This window comes from Schistocerca nitens, chromosome 1 (genome assembly GCF_023898315.1).
Source record: "Schistocerca nitens isolate TAMUIC-IGC-003100 chromosome 1, iqSchNite1.1, whole genome shotgun sequence".
NCBI classification, from domain to species: Eukaryota; Metazoa; Arthropoda; class Insecta; order Orthoptera; family Acrididae; genus Schistocerca; species Schistocerca nitens.
In genome coordinates this window covers 408,671,935-408,685,400 of record NC_064614.1, presented here as the reverse complement: position 1 = coordinate 408,685,400, position 13,466 = coordinate 408,671,935, and the positions used below count along the sequence as shown (strand labels likewise).

The 13,466-nt window shown below is 38.8% G+C and overlaps 2 protein-coding genes across 6 annotated transcripts in view; one reads left to right on the top strand and one right to left on the bottom strand.

Annotated features, from left to right (window-relative positions):
* Positions 1-3,812, bottom strand: part of LOC126249687 (lissencephaly-1 homolog) — a 202,622-nt gene extending 198,810 nt beyond the window's left edge. Inside the window, exon 1 of the mRNA XM_049951368.1 lies at positions 3,669-3,812. The gene's annotated coding sequence lies outside the window, so the exon portion shown is untranslated. The remainder of the gene's footprint in view (positions 1-3,668) is intronic.
* The window catches only part of LOC126249651 (U6 small nuclear RNA (adenine-(43)-N(6))-methyltransferase), a 43,615-nt gene continuing 33,953 nt past the window's right edge, over positions 3,805-13,466 (top strand). For 2 of the 5 annotated variants that reach the window (XM_049951358.1, XM_049951331.1), the window contains exons 1-3: positions 3,875-4,109; positions 4,323-4,542; positions 4,871-5,035. In XM_049951358.1, the coding sequence (XP_049807315.1) occupies positions 4,005-4,109; positions 4,323-4,542; positions 4,871-5,035 (490 nt within the window). In that variant the 5' untranslated portion in view covers positions 3,875-4,004. The other 3 variants (XM_049951337.1, XM_049951353.1, XM_049951345.1) reach the window with 3 other exon arrangements.

Below are 13,466 nucleotides of genomic sequence, written 5' to 3'. Positions count from 1 at the left end.
ACCGTAATACAGCTAACAGTCTCTCGTCGCAGCTTGAGTCAATCTCATGACTATTCCTACTCTTTAAGAATGGTTTTATGATCAACTCCCAAATGCATCATTTATCCACTATTAGATAACTATGAAAATCGCCGAACCCAGCTGCTTAAGTAACAGAACGTGGGGGAATTTCTTTCCTTGCATTAGCCACTTCTCTGCCCACAGCTCTCTTCTTTCGGCTTTGTTAGTGCCGACCGCCAAGACAAAAACATGCTTTTTTTCTGTATGAAACCAAGCGGGATCTCATAGAACAAATAGAATGATCTTCAGATAAACAAAACACAATAATAGGGCGGTGCTGTAATCGTTGACTTCAGTTGGTCGAGACGCGTGTAGGCTGCCACGAAATTGGTCCGTCGGTCTGCCAATAAATTTGTGGATTTGTAGGGGCCTTTACTGCCCAAACACGATATTATTGCACTTGGCCGTTACCGACCGAAACGCCTTCACTCCCAAGTGCAATAATATTGTGGTCGACTAATACGCATGCACATGTGTGAATCATTCTGATAGCTACGAGACAACTGCCCTGCCCCCCCCCCCCCAAGTAGAGTGTAACCGATTATACAACTACTGAGTTAACCAGAGTAAAAATGTACTCCGATTTTTTTCTTTGCTGTCATTTGTGAAAAAAAAACTGCACTAAATTATCTGAGCACGTTTGAACATGAAATGTAATCAACTGTATTTTCAGTCATGTCTCGTGTGGATACATCTGAAAAAGTGAATGGCATTAAAACGACAAAAATGCGAAAACGAATGTAGCACACGGACCACCTAGGAAACAAAGTTCTTTCCAGGTTATATACAGGAAACTGGAAAAACGTTTCGCCCGTACATATGCTTCTGCCAGTTACTTTAGTGTTGCAATTTCTTCCATATCTTGCTACGATAAATAAACAATTTAAGTAAGCAAACCTAATGCTTTCAGAATACTGAAAAGGAAAGCTGTCTTCCCAGATCATTATTTGGTGAGAGGGCATAATACATGTTGACAAAGATAGATTTATATAGACGATTGCTGGCTTGAGTTTTCGTATAAAAAGTAACAGCAAACGTCTATCAATATGTGGGTTCGAGTTTTTTTTTTTATCGGCGTACTTGGGTAACAATATCACAAAACACGTCAAATGACCTCTGCAACTAGTTACAATTTGCCTTGCTATAACTACAGTATATACTGAAGTATCTTACCGCTCCAGCCACGGATGAAGCGAGGAACAAATGGATGGTTATAGGCCTCTGTGCGACTTGATGCTGGACACTATGATTTCTACAGGGGTGTCATACAGAACTGAAGAGCAATCTTTGATTCCGGCCTGATAACCAGTTACTGGAAATTTCTAATTAGATTTTCCCGCGGTATTTTCGTCGTTCGTGCCAAATGAGATTTACCAGCTATTCCATATCTATCTCTCTCGGCGATCCGCTTCATACTACCCTTCTGTGTACGCTCAAAATTCCGTGTTAGAATGGACCGGTAGTCCTTCAATTCATCCAGTTCCCACATATAAAACAGCTTCAAGCGTCTGATTACTTTTGTTGTGAGTCAATATGCTAAATGTTTGACGTTACGCATATGATCGACAACGTTTTGAAATTATGTTTGAAATGTCTTGCAATCCGTAAAGTATTCTCACTCTCAAATACTATATGCATATAGTCCGGGTAACTGGCGTAACGTTAGTACACTACCTGTTTTGAAAACAAATTTTTTTGCTTCAGGAATCCGTTAGACAAGCAACCTTCAATTTGGGTTGTGCACCATGACCAGGGTTAAGAGATCCCATACACTTTATCAGTATTCCAGTATGTACACCGATAACATTCACTTTTGTTAGGCATTATAGATATTGTAAGTGAATGAGGGGCTATCAAGGCTGTCCTCAAATTGTCGCAACATAAGTTAGATTCGTGGTAACGTACCACCATATGGTAAGCATAACAAATATGTTTCTGGGTTATCTGTCGTTAGATGCATTCATGAACTATACGGTTTAGCCAGAAGTTCTTTAGAACTGTCTCCTTTCAGGCAACACAGGCAAATTTGCGACGTAATGTTTTCTGAAAGAGAGGTTAGGTAAGGCACATCTAAGAAATAACGACACGACAGGTAATTCAGTGGTCTCCAATAAACACCAAAACAAAAGTTATAAAATAAGACGGTATATTGCAAGCAGTTCTCTAACACACAGCCTCCGCCAGACTAGGCTTGGGCCTGCCCGAGGCGTGAATCAGACCAGTGATGTCACTGACAACTGCCCGGCTGGCCTGCCAGGCTACACTGTTGCCAAGTCAGGCGCGGCCTTACCCAACAACCTGCGTCAATACGGCTCTCAAGACGTCGAAATGACATTGCACTCGGCCGAGCCAGGAATAAAGTATTCATTAACTGCAGGGTCGATGCTTCAGAAACTGAGCTTAAGTCAGTGGCTTGAAATGCATTAATTAGATCAGTTGCGAATCGCCAAACTAACGCACAACTATACCATGACTGGAAATTTTGCATATTATAACATTAAGAAATTTTTCCCTTTGTTAGTTTTTGAATTTCGCTATAAAAATGCTAACATCTTTAAGTACTACAGCAGGCACGATCTTTTATGAGTAAACACCCGTAATTGCTACTTCAATCATTCAGCAGGTAAAAATCGTGAAACAAGAACAGACAATCCCATGTTATCGGCATTCACTAGGCTTCAAACGCTGTATCTAAAAAAGAATGAAGGGGTAAGAAAGTAACATGTGGCACGCTCATTTAAGCTAATTCATGATTGGTTTGACGTCTCTGGCAAACTATACTGGTACACGGAAGTTAATTTTGCATCAAATGCCAACTGTTACACGATAAAATTTTGTATCACACCACAAACGCTCATTCAGGCTTGATGTTACAGTACCATTCTTATGGGCATGGTGGAAGAATTTTATGTTTATTAACTGCGTTTCCCACACTTATTCTCAGAGCTGACTTGCGTTATTGTCGATGGATACAGTAGTTTATCATAAACAAAGGACACATTTTCTTGTCAAATCAAGGATAATCGGTAATTTAAGTGCGACACACAATGGGCTACATAAGGGAATATGTGACGTCAAAACTCTATTCTCCTTATTCAAATGTCAACAACAGCTGCAACCATCTACACAAGTAATATAACAGAAAAATCAGGTCATTACTACATTCTCCCCACGCCTTGTTGATCGTCAGTTTAAAACGAAATATCTCATCAGACCCTCCAGCCAATCTTCCACCAGAAACTGAGAAACGCAGAAACTAAGTATCCTTACATACGACCATGTAAATATCAATGACATCACTAATGACATTTTAAAATTGCTTGCTACAAAAAATAAAGAAACTAGGCAGCTCAAATATCCTTCCTAGTTAATTTAAGAGGCTGTTCAAATTCAAACTGTTGTTTAGCGAAATATAATCGAAACTATTTTGTTCATGAGCACAGCAACATAGCAATTTCTTGTCACTATTATCCAACGGCCATTTTGATTGTGGTATTTGACGCTATAATTTTCAAGGTAGCGGAATCATTTTAAACAACATGCAATCACCACGGAATAATATGACGTAATACTACTTTTTAGTTGTCTCTTGTACACACAATACTTACATAATATTGCAAAGCTGTTTCTGGGCAGCGGAATGTGCTAACCAACTCGCACTATAAAACACTACCTTCGTCAATGAACGTTTGCGCAAACTGCGGGAGTTTCTCGCACAACACGAGAATTCTCGTAAAACGGAAGAGGAACTGTACCAACATGGCGGGGCATGACTGTCGCTTGTTGTTTGTTTATATTTGAATGTTGGTGTCACTGTGGTATATTTGCACGATCAAAATATGTGTTATGCAGTACACAAATGTGTTCCACAGATTTTTTTATTTGTAGGGAACTTTGGAAAATCGGCGTAAACTTATCTTTACATAGAGCACTGCTGGGTCATCATGTCGCTCAACAAGTTTATGCATCCCAGAAATATCTACAAAAATCCTCCAAATTTTAAAGAGCTGGCGATATTATATCCAGATTTTCGCAAACATGCGAAGCAGGTAAGCAAGACATATAGTAATAGGAAAATTCGACTATCCACTTGATATCGATACAACATTAAATTATATCAGAAGAAAATTGGATACAGATGATAAGTGTCATATACTGTTATTGTTCTTACTTTTGTTGTCTTCACTCCGAAGACTGGCTCGTTGCAGCTCTCATAGACTTGTATATGAGTCAGATTTACTTAAAGTTTATACTTCGCACAGGATGTCGCAGGAAAAGTTTCAATTAACTTCCAAGACCAGGAAGCTCTTCGTGCACTTACGACGGCGTTGTTAAAGAAAGATTTTGGGCTGGAAGTGAAGATTCCAAGTGATCGCCTTGTGCCAACATTACCACTTCGCCTTAACTATTTGCTATGGATTGAAGATTTGTTAGCACTCTGTGATGGAAACCAAGGAAACTCAGTTTGTGGCATAGACATAGGTAAATGCTATAATTCTGACAATAATATTTGTTCATTGAAAGTAATACTTTGTTCAGTTCCAAGCAGTTCAAAATACTAATAATACCCACACGTTGTTATGTAGAGCAAGGAGTATAGGTTTTGTATTAGTTCCAGTGTCAGTATTCCGCACCTGTATACCTGTGTCTGATGATCATAAATGATTTTGTTCAACTCGGTTGCATCGATCTTGTTTGTATTTGGCATAGTAATAAGCATTCCCTTGAGCATATGCTTTTGCTGACAGCTCAGCTCTTTTCACGTACTGATATTTTCTATTTAGAAAGTAATATATGTGTATAATTGTAGGAATAAAAATATATCGTTTGTCAGGCACTGGAGCATCATGTATTTATCCCCTCTTAGCTGCAAAAAAGAATGGTTGGCATATGATTGCATCAGAGACGGATCACGAGAGTGCAAATGCAGCCAAAATTAATGTGGAAAACAACAATCTTCAGGAACTGATAAAAGGTTAGTGTTGCTACATAAGATGTGTAGTACCAGTAGCTATTGTAATCACCTGTGAATGTTTCTGAGACATTTTCAAATATTTCATGAGTAGTTCAATTAAAGTTTTTGATTACTATTTCATGGGGGTGGCTTTGTAATCAACAAACAATATGCAGTAATTATGTAATGCTGACACATAATTGAGTCTGAAATCTTGATTGAGTTTATAGACTGGTTTGTAGTGTGGTTCGAGGTCTATGTTTGATTAGACAGTGACAGTGTGGTTGAGAGTTGGCCAGGCAACTGAAAATGAATACAAAATAATTGTTGTGGCGACACCTTGCTCTAGAATATAGTCCATGTTCACACCATATTTAACACGCATTTTGTTATAGAAGCTAAAACTACAAGGTAATTTCAAAAAATCTGTATTGTGTAATAGATAAGGGTCTGATGAGAATATTGTTTGCATACATCGTTCATAACTTTCAAAAAAGCCATGAATGAGAAGAACGGATGTTACTATCTAACTCTTGCTGATATGACTGTAAAAATAGGCAATAGAGCACTTAACTACTCTGTGTTAGTATAGTTATTGAAGGACCATTCCTCACATTTCCTCCCTGATGCCACACATGTTAAACATAAACTAAAGATGGCCATCTTCACGTTATCATTTAATGAAGAATAGTCCTTTTACATGATTCACAATGCATTACATACAATAATCAAAAATATTAATGTTAATTTTATTTAATTTTTGATTGGAGAGTCTCTGATATCTATCTTGTGTGGGTGGCTGAAGAAATTACTATGTTGGATGTGCATACTTTGATATATACTAGGCAGACTCTATTGCATGTCCAGTTTGTAAACCCCAAAGTAATTCTTAGCTCAATGAACTACTTTCTTGGATGTTTATCACAACCTCTCTTATAGCTTTGTAGAAACTTATGCCTGTATGAGACCTACTTGCAACCATCTGTACTTCTATTTCAATGGCTATCATTCATGGTACATTAAAATGTCCCCTTCTCCCTCTTTCGGACCTCTCCCCTCCTTGTAGAATCTTGTCATGCTTGGTGACTTTACAAGTCAGTAGAAAGGAGCAGTCATTGTCATATTCTAGGAACTTTGTTGGAACCGTCATAGGGACACAATATTGAGAGAACCTTTATATGGGGATAATGTCTTTTCTAGGTACCTTATAAACGGATGTTCCACAACATTTTTGCATAACTCCAACCGCAATAATACATTGACAGTGCTAATCAACCTCAAACCACTTCACACCACACTGCATCATACCATACCTTCCAGTATCACACATGTTGAAGAACTCGGCCCATAAGCTTTTGTAAAGATTCAGCTACCTCTCATCATGGTCTGAGATGAGAAATATCCTACAAAGACCATGTTTTCATACTGCCAAGTGATGTTCTGTTACCAACTCAGTACATCAATATCCTAATTTTTAGTCATAAGCAAATTGTACATTGTCACATATCATTATGTTGTGAAAAATTCAGCTTTTACGCCTGTCCCATATAACCCACCCACTACTTCCTTTTGCAATCCTATTGCAAACATTTCTTATCTCATCAGAAATGAGCACATAATTATGTGAAAGCAGTTGGGCTGCAGTTACTGCACCGCAGTCTATGAAGGTACAAAAATTAATCAGCTCTCCATTAATGAGAATTTCTAGAGCTAAACTGTGGCTTACGGGGAACATAAGCACTCAGTAGCTGAACAAGTTGCATGCAACAATACTCATGGCTTCAACAATTGGGCTCTTTGAATCCCCCCTTCTTTCCCTCTAAATGAGTTACTTTCATTTACAGGGGAACTTGAAGATGGCAGCATGTACTCCCAAAAGTGTTGTATTTTCCAAGAATTCCAGCTTTCTAACTTCATGGTTGGATGTAACAATATAATGAAAAGTGTAGTAGCGGTTGTTCATCATATATAGTGGAGATGCTGAGTCGCAGGAAGGCACAACAAAAAGATAGTCAGAAAGTAAGCTTTCAGCCTACAAGGCCCCACACACACAAAACCACAGTCTCTGGCAGACGGATGTGCGTGTGTGTGTGTCGTCTGTTTTCGACAAAGCCCTTGTTGGCCGAAAGCCAACTTTCCGACAGTCTTTTTATTATGCCTTTCTGCACCTCAGCTATATAGTGAGTTCAAACTGTCCTTTTCATTATATTGTTACATTCCTTTGTGGTTGGATGCTAATAATAATAATGATGGTGGTGATACTGTTCCTTATAGTTGGGAGTATTTAGGAGGAACGAAGAAGTGATGAGGTGGCACAACATTGTTTGGTGGTGTAAAGATGATGTGCAATGGGATTATTTGTGTATAAAATATCCTAGTGAAATGAGATTAAAAACTGTGGAAAGGAGATAGGGGAATTGATCGGTACAGAAGGTAGGCTGAATTTACACTGCTCACGATGCTGAGCCAAATGGTGAAGTGCTGAAATTGCATGGCAATCAAGGGGCTTGATGTAACAATAGATCAGCATGGTGGCCTTTTGGATTGCAGGCTGAGCTGGGTGAGATGATCCAACATGATGTAATATAGTCACAAATGAGTTTGTATTTTTTGTAATTGTTTGGAGGAGTTTCATGCAATAAACATCAAAAGCTCATTGCTAATGTGCTTGAATGCCCCATGTTGTGGGATCAGAAAAACAAACATTGCCACAGCAGGGACCTGCTACGTCAAGCTCAGAAGGAAATAGCTCAAGTTTGTGGAGCAGACAGTAAGTACAGAAAGTAAAATAAATGACTACAAAAATACTAGCAAGTGACACAAAAGTATTGTGTATTGTTGTTGTTGTCTTCAGTCCTGAGACTGGTTTGATGCAGCTCTCTATGCTCCCCTATCCTGTGCAAGCTTCTTCATCTCCCAATACCTACTGCATCCTACATCCTTCCGAATCTGCTTAGTGTATTCATCTTTTGGTCTCCCTCTACGATTTTTACCCTCCACGCTGCCCTCCAGTACTAAATTGGTGATCCCTTGATGCCTCAGAACATGTCCTACCAACCGATCCCTTCTTCTAGTCAAGTTGTGCCACAAACTCCTCTTCTCCCCAGTTCAATTCAATACCTCCTCATTAGTTATGTGATGTACCCATCTAATCTTCAGGATTCTTCTGTAGCACTACATTTTGAAAGCTTCTATTCTCTTCTTGTCTAAACTATTTATCACCCATGTTTCACTTCCATACATGGCTACACTCCATACAAATACTTTCAGAAACGACTTCCTGACACTTAAATCAATACTCGATGTTAACAAATTTCTCTTCTTCAGAAACGCTTTCCTTGCCATTGCCACTCTACATTTTATATCCCATCTACTTCGACCATCATCAGTTATTTTGCTCCCCAAATAGCAAAACTCCTTTACTCATACAATAAAGCTGCATGCCCTCGGGAAAAATTACGGCTGTAGTTTCCCCTTGCTTTCAGCCTTTCACAGTACCACAACAGCAAGGCCGTTTTGATTAGTGTTACAAGGCCAGATCAGTCAATCATCCAGACTGTTGCCCTCGCAACTACTGAAAAGACTGCTGCCCTTCTTCAGGAACCACACGTTTGTATGGTCTCTCAACAGATACCCCTCCATTGTGGTTGCACCTACGGTACAGCTATCTATATCGTTGAGGCACGCAAGCCTCCCCACCAACGGCAAGGTCCATGGTTCATGGGGGGAGGATTGTGTACATCTGAATCGTGTACAGATTTCATCATTTTGATAATGAAATGATGGTCACAGCGATTACAGTATTCAATAAATTGGTCATGAAATGTGTTTGCATTAATAACTGTTGATGTAATTTTTGCATTATGTCTCTCTGACACTCCTCACTCTTCTTGTAGCATTACTGTTTGCTCTGTTATTTTGAAAGAATGCTGCAAAAGCATTATTTCCAATTATGCCCTGATCAACACACAATTGAAGGGAGATGTCCGGCCCATCTTCCTCAATTATCATGTTGTGCAGGAGGCAGATACGCAGAATAATAATTTCTGTGTTGTTTAAAGAAGTTTGTTTCCTTTTGGAGAAGACGCCACTTGCTGACCATAATTCAGAATGCATTTTCTACTACCATTACAGCCCTTGATAATTTCTTGTCGAATAACCTTACTCAGTTACAGTTCAGGAAACAGACACATTAAATTTTCTTGTTGGGAAAAGGCTTCATCTCCACTCAACATTATTGCAGTTTTTCTGAAGTAACGGTTATTTCTTTTGGTGGTGGCCAGTTTTGCAAAATGTTAGAAATATTAGTGTACAAATCACTTCTTCTAAATGCCATGCCATTTGATTGTTTACTGTAACCACCAACTTCAATTACTATTAATCTGCAGTTAACATCAGCTACTACTAGTAATGCAAGCAAAAAAAAAAAATCATCATAGTTGTAGTACATTGTCCCAGAATGAGGGGGAGCATTTAACCTGAATGTGAAAATTCCAATTGACATGCATGTGTTGTTCAGCTGTTTGAAACTGGTATAATAGGAGGAGGCAGGTGTGCAGGGCTCAATATCTTCTATATTGTGACAGATTTTTTCATTCATACATTGTGCGACTGTAGTTAAGACTCATTCAAAATGACAGTGAAAGTGGCTTGAGAGGCATCCTGATCAGCAAAAATCTTAAAATCAGTGCAATGAACAGAGCTGAACAATGTGAAGGATCTTTTCAGGATTTGCAGTAGTGTGCAAAGAACCAAAAATATTGTATTTAGTGTGAAGTCTACTGAATTATTTATGCATATATTCGTGTCTGTATTTCCAAATGAGTTGGTGAAGACTAAGTGAAAACTGGTTCATGGAATAATATTAATCTGAAAAGGTTTGAAGCAGATTCATGGAGTAATAAAAAACTATTCAAAAAAGTGACTGGTTGCAGTTTTATGTATTTAAGTTCTAGGTGAAAATATTTACATGACATGTTGCGACAAATTTTAAAATTAGAGATACAGGATGACAGTTGTCATTGTGTACTGAGTTTGCTTCCCATTATATGGAAACGGTCACCTGAAGCCCACTTGACAGCTAAAGGGTGATTCAAAAAGAGTGCCAGTTTTGAAACAGCTGGTAAAATTTGTTTGTCAGTTGGTGACATTGTTTTGATTTGTTTCTATTTCCAGGAACAGTTTGATTGTTGACTCAGTTTGAATTTCTCGCATTCAGTGTCTAACCCTGCAGCAGTTCACTTGTGCGCAATGTGAGCCGTTCACAAAAATGTTTTAGCAGAATGGAGGAAGTTATGCTGCAACTGTCAGGCGACTTTGTACAATTCTAGGTTGTAATCAGGCACCAAATGAATCAACAGTTCGCAGACTTACGAAAAAGTTCTTTGAGATGGATTCAGTAGTAAACCTTAAAGGTCCTTGCCATCATTGTCCTGGTCGAAGTGAGGAAAACGTTGCAGTTGTTCATGACACTGTGGCTGTTAGCGCAATGTGATCAATTCGTCACTGCTCCCACCAATTGGGCTTAAGCTGTTCTTCAGTATGGAGAATTCTCTGGTATGATCTCCCTTAACCCCCCACCATAAAATTCAATTGACACGGCAGTCGAAAGGGACAAGACAACAGTCTGTTGACTGGGTTCTGAGAGGACAAGAGCTTTGCAAAACAAAATCATCTTCTTTGATGAAGCACACTTCCACTTAAATGATTTTGTGAATAAGTAGAACTACCGTATTTGGGGGTAAGAAAATCCTTCCATGATCCAATAAATGGAAGCATATCCACAATGAGTGACAGTGTGGTGTGGCTTTTTGTCAGGCGCCATCATCAGCCGTTATTATTCTGAAGTTGGTGCAAGACGACTATAACAGTCAATGGAGACTGATGCCATACGATGATGTGGGAGTTTTTGTGTCCCCATATGGATGGAATGGACATTGAATAGTCTTGGTGTCAGCAGGATGGTGCCACCTGCCATACTTACCACAAAACAATTCAGTTGCTCCATGAGCAGTTCCCAAATTGCCTCATTTCCCGCAATGCCGATCATCGATGGTCATCAAGGATCATGATTTTTTTCTTTGAAGTCATCTTAAGTCAGTGGTGTATGCCAATAAACCCTGAAGTATCCATGACCCAAAGGAGGAAATTCGATGAGTTGTCAGTGAAATACATGTGGTATTTGTCATACAGTCATAGTGAATGCCAACACAGTAGAGGAAGTGATATGCCTCGCATTTTGCATACATGAAATGGGAAGGTTAGATGAACATATTTATGTATTTTGTTTGTGCTTTTTGTAAAAATAAATTTCTTACTTTGATATATCAAAACCAACACTTTCTTTTAACTACCCTGTAGAATTAGAATGCAGCAGATTTTACTGGAAGCATTGCAACATTCTTAAACTCGTTCCACTGCACATTCTCTCATCTTGAATTACGGGCTGGAAACTGTCAAGCTGAAAGCATCATTTCAAACGCCAAACTCATGGAAACTTTGATATTTTCACTGAACTGCCATGAACATCAGTTTGACTCCATCTCAGCTCTCTTATAATTTATAAAATATGGTGAGTATATCACAGATTGTAATTTTCTGATAGTAAAAACTGTTTTGCAAACCTGATAATGTGTACCTACCTGATTGTGATCATAAGTAATAATAACCTTCCTTGAAGCAGGTGTCCCCGTACTCATTCTGAAGTAATTGCAAAATTTATCTTTATCTTTTCTCAGATCACTCTGCAAATGAATAAATTTTCCTGTGGTCCTTTTCTCTTTGTTCATTTTGTTTGCACAGTCCTTCTCTCCTCACAGTCCTCTCCTTGTTCATTTTATTCACCAATACACAACTGCCTTGAATTCAGAGAGCACTGTTTTCTGCTAAAACCAAATTTACTGGGTCGAGGAAAACTGTCATAATTCAAAGACTGTCCAACAACTACTGTTCCACATTGATAGATAGCTCTGCATCGCATGGAGTGTAAAAGCTCCAGCATATAACATCACTTTAGAGACTCGGTGTTGCATAACAGGCAGTGTAAATTCTGATTTAGGCTGCAAGCAAAGAACAAAATGTTCTGGTGTACAGGAGCAGAAATTGTTTTAGTGTGTTATAGTAACCATGAACATGGAGCTTCTCAGGATGGTGGGTTTGTAAATTATGGAAGCATGTAGAAGGTGATAAGCATGGTGTGGCAAAGTGAGAAGACAGATGAATTTGGGTGAAAAGCTTTGGGGTAGGTATAAGAATTAAAGTAAGCAGCAGTCATGCAGCACTAATGGAATACTACACCATAAATTGCAGTTTGATGTGTATGATCATGCCCTAGATTATCACTTTGACCCATAACAGGAGTGAAGAGTGTGCTTAGGTTACATTCTGAGGCTATGAATGGTCTTGCTTTAAGCAGCTAGTGCCTCAATACCAAAATCTTGTGAGTGTCAATCTGGGATAAGATTACAAAAATTAAAGGTTGGATCCTGTTGAGAAAATCTTTTATAATGCTGCAAGTTGTTGAAATTTCAGAAAGAGTAATTGCATTAGCTTTTGAACTGACTTAAAACCCTGCTTTTAAACAGAAAGCACCATTCTTGTTGTTTTTTGTGTCATAGTTGGGCAGTATAATATAATCTCTTCAACTACATGTTACTCTGCAGTTCACAGTTAAGTACCTGGCAGAAGGTTTATTGAGCCACCTTCAAGCTGTTTCTTTACCATTCCATTCTCAGACAGTGTGCAGGGAAAACAAACACTTAAATCTTTCCACGTGAACTGTGATTTCTCTTATTTTATTATGATGATCATTTCTCCCGATGTAGGTGGGCCCCAACAAAATATTTTCACACTCTCAGGAGAAAGTAGGTGATTGGAATTTCATGAGTAGGTTTTGCTGTAACAGAAAATGCCCTTTGGTTTAATGATTGCGACCCTAGTTCAGGTATCATATCCATGGCACTTTCTCCCCTATTTTGCGATAATGTAAAACAAGCTGCCCTTTTTTGAAGTTTTTTGATGTCCTCCATCAATCCTATCTCATGTAGATTCCACACTGCAAGCGTTACTCTAGAAGAGGGCAGATAAATGTATTGTAAGCAGTCTCTTTAGTAGACCTGTTGCATTTTCTAAGTGTTCCGCCAATAAACTGCAGTCTTGTTATTGCTGTGAGCACCACGTTGAAATGTGCATCTAATATGTTCTGAAGAGAAAGGGAACAACAACTACATACTTCCACTAGCTGCTCCACTTCGTCTGAAAGAGTCTACTGCTCATATTGGAATGATTGTTTTTGAGTGTTCCACTTGCCATTCAGTAAGGCAGTCCTCAACCCAAAGGTTGGTTTAAACCCTAATGTGCTTCACTAGGCATGGTCCCTGTTGGATATGGTATACCTTCATCTACCTTGATAACATTACAATGCTTCCTGACAACTTATCGCCTGAATCGAAAG